The 12752-nt window shown below is 38.6% G+C and overlaps 1 protein-coding gene across 1 annotated transcript in view; it reads left to right on the forward strand.

Annotated features, from left to right (window-relative positions):
• The window catches only part of xrcc1 (X-ray repair complementing 1), a 50035-nt gene that overhangs the window by 17431 nt on the left and 19852 nt on the right, over positions 1-12752 (forward strand). The window contains exons 9-11 of the mRNA XM_088905888.1: positions 1828-2056; positions 3718-3834; positions 11551-11635. Of these exons, the coding sequence (XP_088762014.1) occupies positions 1828-2056; positions 3718-3834; positions 11551-11635 (431 nt within the window). The remainder of the gene's footprint in view (positions 1-1827; positions 2057-3717; positions 3835-11550; positions 11636-12752) is intronic.

The following is a 12752-nucleotide window of genomic DNA, read 5'->3' on the forward strand; positions in this document are numbered from 1 at the left end:
CCCCATCAGAAGCATGGCAGAAGGTGACTCTAGAAGAATGGGCTGGGTTGGTCTGAAAAATTATCCAGACCCGAGCAGAATGCATTCACTCATTCTGTTCCTACTGTATGCTGATGCCTAATTATTGGGTTATTTATTTTGCGTCCAAATATTTTTTCTGATGAGTGTGTTTTCTCTTAAGATCATTGAATTGTCAGTACTTCCAGTTACAGGGCCTCTCTTCTCAAACTTTTATGAGCTATCTTTAATAAATGAGTTTTTATGCATGGTGGAGGTGGGGGGTCTGTCCTTTCTCTCTCCTCTGTACTAACTCTCCAGAAATGAATGGAGAACTCCAGGCCAGGATTAGTGTCAGTGTCAGCATTTCTGCAATAGCTCACTGAAATATTAACTCCCTTTCCTAACATCTGTATTTCAGTGGCTGTTTCCACACAATTTTGTGAACATTGAGCCTATTTTATCAGTATGTGCCTTCCGAACTTTTGTGGTAGCATGTACTTTGTGATTCTTGGTCGTATTTGTCATGTTCGCTCGCATTGTCTTTGCATATCCAAATAGCAATTTCAGCAAAATCAACTGTAAAAAAAATATACGTTTTGGAGTGAACATTTTCATTTTACAGTATTGCCATCCCAGATTAAATCTGTTAGCATATTTTAATTACTTGAAAAAAAGATGTCTTCCAGCAATGTATTTGATGTAATTCTATTTGACATGTACAGTATTTAACTTTTATGAGTACCAATTTTTTTTTCCAGAGCCTTAAAAAAACCCAAAAAAAACAAAGCGCACATTGTTGGTTTATTCCTTTTCAATTTGTCTTTAAGGTAGTTCTCTAAAAAAAATCAGCAGCCAAGAGCAGCTGTGACCAAGCTATCCTGTAGAATCTAAATTTGAAATTATTCATCTCTATTGTTACATTACGATTCAAATCAAGTAATATATGACATCAATAAGGTGAAAACAACTTAAAAGCAACTGCCCCAGCTTAGCAACTAAACAATTTCTATAACAGCTTTGAATATGACAAAACATGTGGCCAGTCGTTTTTTCAAATCCTCATATAATGAGGGATATCTTCAAGAGAATAATTCCGGATTGTAAACCTTTTAGAATCTAATCAGTTTGTTTCCTAAATGTATGATGTCATTACTTCTCCAAACAAAAATCATGATATTTGTTTTAGGTATGTACAACATCAAATAAAATCAAAATAAAATTAAAATAATTTAATGGTGCTAATAAAATCTGAATAATTGAGATTGCCTCCCTAGATTGAAAAATAACATTTTTCCCCTAATATAATGCTACTATAGCCATAGCAATAGGAAAAGTGATTTTACTCACAGTAATATGTGAATTTCCCTCTCAAAAATGAGGAAACTTGTATAAAACTTTGCTGTAACTGCTTTATACTTTTATTTTGCTATGAAAAATGAAACTTGACGTTTGTGGTGAAAGGCAGAGAAAAGGTTATTGTAGATAAATAAGGATTTCAGAGGCAGATGTAGTGTAAACTAATCCTAAACCACTGTTTTAATAAACTAGCTGTGAATTAATTACAAACTGGGCTGTGTGGTCTCCTCTCATTTGCAACCTTTGTTTTTACTGTATCTCCGGTGTGTATAGCTGGTGTAAAGTCTCTTTTCTGGTTTACATTTGACTTCTGCACTTAGTTGTCCTGTGCCTTCTGCCTATAGAACCTTTTGAATGGCTTTCTAAAAATATTTGGGGTATATTTGGGTGTTTTTGAGCCAATTGAATTTGTACTCTTCCTTGTTTTCATCAGTTTTTTTATCCCTCTGTGCTCCCTCCTTTGTATCTCAGCTTCTCCAGCCCAGCCCGAAAAGCCTCCCAAACACGACAAGTCAAAGGCCCAGAAGAAAGAAAAGAAAGCAGATCACTCTCAGGGGCTGGAGTTCCACCGCCTGCTGGAGGACACAGTCTTTGTGCTCAGCGGGTTCCAGAACCCCTTCCGGGCTGAGCTGAGGGACAAGGCCCTGGCGATGGGCGCCAAGTACAGACCCGACTGGACTCCTGACAGTACACACCTCATGTAGGTTCACAAGGCCATGCCTTTGGAGAAGTCCTTCATTGTCAAGGCTGCCAGGTGGCTTTGAATGAAAATGGAGGATTAAAAGTCATTTGAGGCCACTGGAGGCCTCGTTACTTTGGAATTAGCTTCTCTGCATATGTAGATGCCTACTTTCCTCATTCTATAGAATTTGAGTTGAACACGTTGAAAGGGAATCCGTCAAGCATCTTGTTCACAGACCCTGTGATTGAGGTTTAGTCTCAAGAATCTCATCGAACCTGTGCTCTAAGATATGTGACAACATTGCCATGTTATAGGCTAAATGAAGTCGCAGTATATTTATAGTCATTTCTGGGAAGTCATGAGAAATGCTGTGAGTTCATAAACGGGCCTGAAGGTCCTTTTCATCTTTCAGTGGGAGAGCTTTGGAGCATGTGAACGTTAAGTGTTGTGAGATCTTCGAACAGTCTAAAACTATTCTTTGGCCCCTGAGATTGAAGATCAATAGGCAATTCCACATTAGGGAATAATAGGAAGAAGCAAGGCTAGTTGTTATTCATTACACAAGGGACAAAAGTAGGCATTGGAAAAGTGGATTATCATGACTATATTTAAAAAAAGAATGTGTAAAAATGCATTTTTGAGTGCACTTATTAACCTGTTTTGAATACTTAATAGTTTTTTGGTGAAAGCTAAAGAATCTCCCATAGGTGGGAAGACTTTAAAGTGCACTTTAATCTGACAGGTTGAGGCTGATGAAAAAGAGGCAGCATTGACTGCTGTTATACTATAAATCTGTGGCTGGAGGAGGAGAAGGCATGCCAACAAGCTGTCTGCCCAGATAAATTAAATCATGTCCCCTCATTCATTACATGTTTCATCAGTTGAAAATCATTAGCTGAACAAGTAAATAAAAAATGGGTCCATCACAGACTGTCTATTTCACAAAGCACAGACGATTAAACAATTTCGCTTGAAAGCATTTTTGAGCAGTATGACTTGGCTGTGGCAGGGAGTGTGTCTTAAGTGGTAGAGTAATTGATTTTTCCTAGAAGGAGAGTTGAAGTCCTATTCTTTATTTATTGAAGTTGAAAAGCTGGTGGAAATCCCAAGTTGCTCAGCTAGAAAAGGCTCTTGTTTGGTTCACGTCATGAGTTTTACAATCCTGGTTCAGGTCTGGGTGATTAAGCAGCTTGGAGACTAAGTTCCCAAGCAGCAGTATATAATTGCTGGGTCTGACTGGGCTTGACTTGGCCATGAGGATCCTCAGCTTTAGAATTTGCAAGACATGGATCACTCCTCCTGTCGATGTGTAAAAATAACAAACAGCTCAATATGAGGTATTTTAATAGGAGCACATGCAAAATCCTTATCCCTCCCACACTGAGAGAAGGCTATAGTAGTGGATTACTTAAGAGCTGGTAGTTAGAAATTGGGAATCTGCAAAATAGAAACAGTTCTGTATTTAAGGAAAATATGTATTATTTTTGACTTAACTATATGATATGTCCTGCTGTAAAGCATCAGGTTTGCAAATAAACAGCGTGCTGAGCAGTGGTGGATGTTCATCCAGTATCCAGTTGTGTATCAGTACCGTATACTGTTCCACAATTGCATTGTTCCAAAAGAAGTGAGCTAATGTGTATCCCAAACTATATCTTTGATCTCCTTGTGTTTTCCAGTTGTGCCTTTGCCAACACCCCAAAATACGGCCAGGTGAAAGCGCTAGGGGGCGCTATTGTGCGCAAGGAGTGGATCCTGGACTGCCATAAGAGGAAGCAGAGGATTTCGTACAAACGGTGAGAAATGCCACCCGACAGCAAATGACATGGGGACAGAACTGGAATGAAGCTGTATGTTCAATGCACTGGCACCGCTGTCTGAGGCAAAGACATCAGAGAAAGTAATGAGCAAGTCAGTCTTTGATCAACAGGAAAAAAGGCAGCATTAAAATTCTTGAAGGGCCTGTGAGCTCCTGCTCTCTTATTAGCTAATTTAGGAGCTGGCGGCTTTCATTTCACACTCCAAGGCCTGAGTGGCAGGAAGGGAAGGTTAGCACTGGATTCTGAAAAAACAGAGAGGTCATGCAAGGGAATACAGCAAAGAAATATTCTGGAGCTAAAAAGTTCAAGTCAGAATAGGAGCCATCCCTATTGTTATTGTACAGGACTTAAGAGTGCCATGTGCATGGGGCTTTTTAGAAGCCAAACAATAGGTTGTCAGTCATTTCATTCTAGTCATCTCTGTTTCTGTCAAAATCACACTTTTGTCTGCCTGCTGATGTGTTCCAGACTCCAGATGTATGTTCTTATCAAATAGAAGTATTTCCCAGCCTTGTCACAGGTATTCCGATGCCCAAACCAAGGGTGAACCTAGAACCAAGGGTGTAGAGAACGAGATGGAGTTCTCTTGTTCTGATGTCTTCTTCTGCCTTCTGTCTTCTGGTTACAATGTCTAGGGGAATTGTTGGGAAAACAAGGAGTTAATGACTGTCTCTTTTCGTTTAGATTTATTAGATTTATTATAATTACTGCAAAAAGTACACGTTTTAGAATGTGGAGGTCCTAGTGTTTTTATCCTTGCGTGTCTGTAGATTATCTTCAACGTGTTTGCAGGAGAGTGCAAGGAAATATGTATTGGGTAAGCAGGTAGATGTTCTATAGCTTCACCTTAGCAAAACAGACAGTTGACAGCCACTTGGATTTCATAACATACATTCTCACAATAATTTTGATGTCTATATGAGCATCGCCTTTTAGAGATATTGTTTTTTGTGTCGTAACTGAATTTTTCCCAGATGGACAAAATATTGTGGTTTGACTCTGGTGTTAAGAAATATTTGTTCAATATTTTTTTATAATAACAATAAAACTTTACTCCAGTGCTTTTGATAATCCTTGCGTATTATATAAGCATGATAACTCAGCCAGCATTGCACATGGGGATCATTTGCACTAGAAATAAGGGAGTGCTGCCACACTGATGTAGGTGCTTAAAGGTTAATACATGCATTTGTTTCATCTTCGATCTGTAGAGCTGCGAAAAATATGAAGCTCTCTGATCACACTTTATGAAAATGTTAACATCAAAGGGAGGATTAGGGATTACGTCATTTTGTAGCTTCATGTGGGCTTGCTTTTTTACATCCTCTTAGTGGTCTGAGACACTGTCCTTGGTGTGGCCTGTTAGAAGTAGAACTGATGATTAAGTCATATAAGGTGCAAAGTAATGCATTTATTATAAATCTTAAACTAAATTCGGCGTGTCTTGGATTGCAAAATGTAATTCATTATTTTATTTTTCAATCAATAGATTATAGGGTGCAATAGATTTGTTTTTTTTAAATGCCTCAGGTTTAACTGTGATCCAGACATTGTGGGTTTTATCTTGGTTTATGTCACTTGCAGACCTTGACTGGGGTTCCCCAGGCAGTGGTGCTAAACTTACTAACTGAATGTACCCCTTTAGACCATTTGCGTTTTTGCTCAAGCAGAGAGGATACTAGAATTAAGATCTTTTGCAATTTCTTAACGTGTAAATAAGTTTAGATGTGTTGTGCAAATTTGAATTATAGAATTGGTGCAAATTCCATTATAGAGAAGGCATACTTAGAAATGAATCAGTTCAACAGCTGAGGTGGATGCATGAAGAGACGTTCTTTTAATGTTTCAAACTTAGGATTGATCCCATGTCTAAAACGTTCACGTTCACGACTGAACACCTAGTGTTGCCACAGCCGGGAGCAACTTGAAGTGCCCTGACAGCACCAGTAACTGCTCAGAACCTGGTCAAGCAACGACAGAGCCTAAACGTTAGCAGTGATGAAACAAAGCCACGCGCTTGAAAAACGGCTGTCGTCAGGAGCATTTAGTTCACAAAGACATTTCAAACCGGCCCCGGTTTATTTATTTATATTTAGATTTCAAAGCAAGGACTCTGTTTTTGTAAAGTGAACGTGCATTTTCCTCAAGAGCCTTTTTTCTTTCCTTTTGTGTGTCGGCGGAGTCGCTCTGAAAAGCCCACAGAGGCAGGGTGGGCTCAGGGACACGCCTCCTCGCCTCTCCACTCACCGCTGTTCACAGACCATCTCCTTCATCGTGGCTGTAAAGGGAGCTCATTACACAGTCTGTATTTAAAACCTCCATTTCGCATGGGTAATTAAAACAACAGGCTGCCTTTGAAGTGGAAGCTGGAGCTCTTTCAGCCATCGACAAAGAACCTGCCTCCTTGCACATAAATGTCAGGGATGGAAATAAAAGGAGATATGCAGCCTTTGCAAATTAGAAGTTTAAAAACATTTTTGTTTTCAATTAATGACAGTGTGTGCATACCTTAAATAGCAGACCATTTGTTCTTTGGTTACAATACATTACTGCACTTCACTATATAATCCTTGGCCTTAAAAGCTTAGTTATGCATCAGGTGTAGTCTATGACAGATAACATAAGAAAGTCTGTAAAATAGAGGAGACAATTTGACCCATCTATATTGATCAGTTAATACCTAATTGTCAGTATCCAATCACAATTAGTGATTTTTTTCTTGTTTTACTTCGTTCGGATCTCAGAGCAGCAATTGTGTGGTGACCAAAAATATCCACCGTATTCTCCACTGAGGCCTCACTACTGCATTGTACAATTTTAAAATGGCACAAATTAATTTGAGTATTAAACTTCTAACTACATATTCCAACTTGTTTTGCTTCTTTTACTTTTTACCCACCTGGGCCAGAAGTCATTAGTTAATTGTCGATAAAAAAAAATACCTGTCTTTTTTCCTGTTTAGTGTTTCCCATTTTATTTTTGCAGTTTTTCCTATCTGCAGCTGTCGGTGTTAAATGTCATTAGATGGACATTTGTGCAATATTGAATTACAGCTAAATCTTTTTGGAATGTCCTTGGCAGTTTGGTCCTCCACAAACTTGAACTTGTACTCTACTTTCTCGCTCTTCTGGAGTCTAGGGTTAGGAAGAGTGGTCCTAATACAGAATACTCTGTTTTCTTCCAATTAACCCATTCTTTGCTTTCATTTTAATACTCTAATGCAATATGTATATTACTATAATATATTGCTTAACATGCAGTGCACAGAGCATAAACTATGTGAATATTTATATTATGATGCCTTTCTTTGACAAGAAGAAAAATAAATCAAACCAATTCAACAAAGGAATCTTTCATTAATGAACCGCTTTTGTAGTATTAATAATAGTATCACCCTAATATTTTAAATAGGGTTACAAATACATTCTACAGGTGTTTCCAAAAACAAATGCAACAACTCTGGTGGGAATAGTTATAACTACAACTGCTCCTTTTCTGCAAACAAGTATCCATGAGTGCTGACTTCATTTCTTGCATGTGGAAGGAGTTAATTCAAGATCCAGCTACTTTTCCCGTTAAGAAGTTGGAATTAAAGCTTGGGAAAAGAAAAGTATTTTAAGGCTGGCTTTTTCTGTGCAGTACTTTTGAGTGCAGTATGGCACTCTGAGACAAATGTTGTTTACATGGGTTTTAAAATGCTGGAATTACTGACCAAACTTTAGACTCTATTAAAAAAAAAAATGAGATAACAGAAGTGGTTTGACACTTATCCGTGAAAAAGAGTGAAAGCCTGAGAAGTTATGAGGTATCCAAAGTTATCATACCACCACAGTTAACATAGTGATGGGAACTTGGCAGGGAGCCTGACTGAGTGTACATGCTAGATTGAAGACTTTCCAATTGGGTGAGTTATCTGTGCTTCACTGAGTGAATTTACTGTGTATCGCCTAAGGAATTCTAGACAACTGTCTTATGAGACTTTCAGTCACTTTGGCTGCTACACATTGCATGTTTTTGCATTTATTCTATGGGAAACATCTGTATAGTGAAACAAGCATGAGCAAGAAAAGCCATTCCTATTATTGAGGCCAAGATCAATACACTCCTTTGAGACTGAAAGCTTTTTCTGTATTGTTTTTCTTCTTTTTTTCCATTTTTTCTGTTTTAAGCTCTGAGGGCCTGATTGAGTCCCCTGCTGTTTATGAAGAGGTCCATGTCCTAGATTTTTGGGGGGGTTCTTTATCCCTAAAAGCATAGTGTTCTACTTGTCTCTGAAGAGCTCTATTCAGGGATAAGACATTCCTCTTCAGAAACATACCTGCCCAGTTTTTTCCTCATTTAAAGCCTCTTATGCACAAACCATAACGCCCTTAGTCATAGGAGTATGGTATCAGGCACTTAAGTTGTTTTAGATACTCTTAAAAATAAAAGAAAATTTCTCAGTTACTATAGTATTCTGCAGTGTTGGGGGGAACAACACTAAAATAACAGTCCAGGAATACTATATTAGAAAGATCTGGAAGCCACGCTGGATTTTTTTGTTGCTGTTGTCATTTTAAACATGTTTTTTTTTTTCCATCCTTTTATTCAGTGCTTCCTTGAATTCCTGGTCAGTGTCACTGAAGGCAAGCCCATTAATTATTACTTCATTGCCAAGAGGCATCTTACTCATATTAGTTTTTTTGTTTTGTTTTAACTCTGCCTGATCTTTGGTGTCCATTTCCGTAGACAGAGCCAATTGAACCTTTCTCCGATAATGATACCTGGAACCTGAAGAGTATAAACACTTGGAGCTCTACTGGTCCAGTGGTCTCTTCTGACGACACTAATGCATCAGCCCTCAGAATCTTAGTTGCATTATGGGTGTTTTTCAAGGCAAAACATCTATAAACAAATTTTTGCTTCTTTTTTTTAATCCGTCCACAGTACTGTTTATTTTAGAAATAAAAATAAACACTACTGTTTATTTGTTATAAAATAAAAAAGAGATGGGACTTAAGATGGCCAAATGGTAATGTATAAATAGGTAATGGCCTAATCTCATCATTAGGCAAGTAAATTAAGAAACAATGAAACACCAAATGTTATTGGTTAATGTTCCTTGCATCTGCAACAGAAAGTAAACAAAATATCCTTAATCACAAATTAAAAAAAACATGGGGGGAACTTGCGATGCAATCCGAACAGTCAACAGTGTTTCTTTTATGTCCAACTTCATAATTATAGATTTGCTGCACTTTTTTGTTCACTCTTACAGATAAAGGCACATTTTAAAAACAGTGGTCCACATTACCTATGTAATTCGAAGTATAATTATATTTATAACTTGTAGCAGAAATGTAGCATTGGAGAGACATTTGGTGTTTGCCAAAATCATTTGTATAAGAGCCTTTGGCCTTGATTGGATCCCTGCAGCATTCCAAAAAACATGTCTCCCACAAGGCACCGTGAGAGAAATCCCCTACTCCTCATGCTGGTGCGTGAGGGAATTGGACTGTGCCACATTGATCAACATTTACAGACTGCCAATGGGGAGTATAATAATAGGCAGCAAGCTCATTCTACATTTTTGAAAAAGTAGTGATATGGAATAAAAAAACTCTCATGATTCTGAGAGCATTGATCTTTTCCATGACTTTTTTAATTTGCTACAGTTTCATTTTAGTCTGGTGACATTTTCACTTCCTGTTCAATTATCCCCGTGAAGTAAATCCTGAGAACAAATGTATGAAGCATGTGTAACACCGATTTTGGGCCTTCGTTATTGAAATATATGTAAAGCTCTCTTGCTTGGCACTTGAATTACTGGATAAAGCAGATGGAGTGGTTTTTAAATTCTACATTGAGAATTCCACCTGCGCTAGTAGCTTAGGAGCTTAATCCGTTCCAGTGTGTTCCCTGCTGGCTACACAGAACCTGTTATCATTGGACCTTCCCACTTTTTCAAAGTTTGTGTGAGACACCTGTCACCAACTGCGGCAGAAGTCAGACAGCAATGATTTAAAGAGACAGTAGAGAAAGGATCCTTTTAAAATATTTTACCCCTGGTTTCCGGTTCTGCAGATTCTTTGTCCCAGATTTAGACTTTATTAAAGCACGCACTCAGTGGAAATCGTTTCCCTTGAGTTTTCTGACATGCCCAGGAACTGTGCTGGTAGTCTGATGCTCTAAAGTGCCTGACAGAAGAGACATCATTGACTAAGAAACCTCAGCTTTCTTAGTCAATGATGTCTCTTCTGTCAGGCACTTTAGAGTCAGGCCCATGTGGCAGGTAAGATCAGAGCTTCAGACAGGCTTCATTACTCACCTGGTCTTTGATGAAAAGCCCACACACAATTTTACTATAATTCGCAATTGCTGCCCTTGCTCCCTGTCCTGTACACTTTTCTGCCATTATTATGGACAAAGAGACACTTAATATGAAGAAAACGTTTTGAAAGTACACCAAGCTATTGCCAAACAGGTTATAGCTGACTATTCCTTCACATCTGGGGAGTGTCAATGAATGTATCTTTTAATTTGCTGAAGGCATAATGGACAAGCTGAAGTACTGTTGAGTCTGAACCCTTTCACTGGGATGATAACTGACTTAATTGCTCTTTTAGCCATTTTGCTTTAAAACCACAAGGTCACAATTAAAATTTAGTCACGCAGGTCCTTATCTGGAATTAAGTCCATCCTCAAGATCACTGAATTACTGTATTTCCCTCATGGATCAATATGGCAATGCCGATAACTCGTTCCTGTTCACTGGAGTGTGGAGCCCCTAAACCTCATCAGCAGAAGTGCTGATCTTTATACATGTTACTGTCAATGGGTTTTCCTTGGGTGAAGGTCATTTGGTTCTTATCTCTCCTAAACATTCACATCAACAGTTGAAAATGTTGTCAGTGGAAAGTCAAGTCTTTTATTCTGTTTCATTGTTTAAATGCCCAAGATGTCGGATAGCAGTTTCTCTCGGTGTCCAGTGGCCATCCAGTTGATTATGTCTTTATAGTACACAGTTTCTTCCATATTTTGTTTTCCTATATTAATTACCCCGTTAATCTGCAAGATGCTTTCATCTTATTATAATGTTTTGTAAGGCATAAAGTATAAATCAGTAGAGCCATTGCAGAGAGCATTTGAATCCTAATACTTACAATGCTAATACCTACAGTAATGTTCAAGCAAGTTGATATTGAAAGGTGTCCACAAAACACCCAGTATGGCCTCAGCTCTGGTTTGCACTGTCAGTAAATGAGGGGTTGGTTCTCATATACCAGATTGACCCTCACTAAGACATTGCAAGACAGAGCACAGGTGACGCTACAGGTTAAACCAATGTCTCTTGCTTATCTACCTGTTTCATCGTAGCTCATTAGACAAAGCTTTTTTTTATTAAGCGTCAGCCCCTTCCTTGAGTTATAAAGCAGATTACTCTTCTGTTCTGCAGGTCTACCATGGTGCTGTTTGAAATTCTCAAAAAAGCATAATCTACACACTTTCTCTTCAGAGCTGATAAGAAGCAGTACCTCAATGCTAAGAGTGCCAGACCCCTTGTCACAGAAACATAGGTTTGAGAAGTGACCTGATGATCCTGGATCAATAATAATCTGCCAGCCATTCAACAAGGCAGGCTGAGTGGCCAGTTTCCATTTGCAGCTTTTCTGATCTTTTCTGATTATTGACTGTGTTTTTCTGTTTCTATAGGTACCTTATGGATGGAGCAGAATCCAGCTCAGAAGAGTCAGAGGAGGAGAACAAGACAGATGATATTGAAGATTCCTGCAAACAGGTTAGTTAGCAAGTCCAAGTGTTAAGTTGGACACACATCTCTTAACATGGAGCTGGATAGAGAGGGTGACAGTTTTTACCCCATAATGTGCCCAGCAGACAGTGTTAGGAGTCTGCAACCCTGAAATGGGAGTAACGGAGCCCTGCAGAGTTCGTAAGATTTAAATAGCCCGGGAAAAAGAACCAATAACTAGTAAGCAAAGAACTAAACAATATTACCAAAGAATAAATTAAGAACTTCACGTTGATTTTTGCTGATCTCAGCCTGTCACTTCTCGAAGGCTCTGTGAGTATGGCTGGGTAGATTTTCGGATACCCTCATTTAAAACTGGTTGTGCAGTTACTAATGAAACGTATATCCAGTTAAATTTTGCAGAGCTTAGGCTAATTAAATATGGAAGACTAGTGGCCTCTTCCATGTGTGAAATATCCTTTGTATTTCTGTTTAGCTTCTGAAATTTGATCTCTAAATTCTTAGCTGGGCACTGGTTCATGTGGTTCTTATTAGTTACCTCAGTTTTAAAGATCTTGGGAAGAATTTTGGAGGCACCAATACACAAATGTATATACTGCCATATTGTAGATGTGTGGACTGAGCTTCATCTGGCACCCCAGCATTAGAGACTAAAATCATACTGATGTGGCTGTAGTGCAGGTAGAGTCTGTCACATGAGAAGTTAAACCAAAGATTGCTGAGCACTGTTCAGAAGAGGAGGACTGCTTGGCTGTATTCTTGTTCAGGCTTTCTAATGGACTCCTACCTAAAAGTCTCAGAACAATTGGTACTTTTTCACATAGGTACTTCACCTTGTGGGAATCTGGAGCAAAATAACAAGCCTTGTTGTTGAAGCTGATGTCCTGGCTTCTTTCAAGGAGCAGCTGGATGAGATCCTCGAATCAATTAGCTAATAGCAACTAAACAGACAGACAGGCGAAATGGCCTCTTCCTGTTTGTAACCTTTTGTAAAGCTCCCTGGTTTAAGTGGCCCAGAAACCTCTATCTACTCCTAATGTTCTGATTTTACGTAAGCTTCCATTTCAAGCTGCATTTCAATAACGCAGGGGGTGAGGAACGTCCTGTCTGTAAAAAGCCATGGATTATAAAGTATTACACGATT

The sequence above is a fragment of the Atractosteus spatula genome, chromosome 25 (genome assembly GCF_055471065.1).
Source record: "Atractosteus spatula isolate fAtrSpa1 chromosome 25, fAtrSpa1.hap1, whole genome shotgun sequence".
In the NCBI taxonomy this organism is placed as follows: domain Eukaryota; kingdom Metazoa; phylum Chordata; class Actinopteri; order Semionotiformes; family Lepisosteidae; genus Atractosteus; species Atractosteus spatula.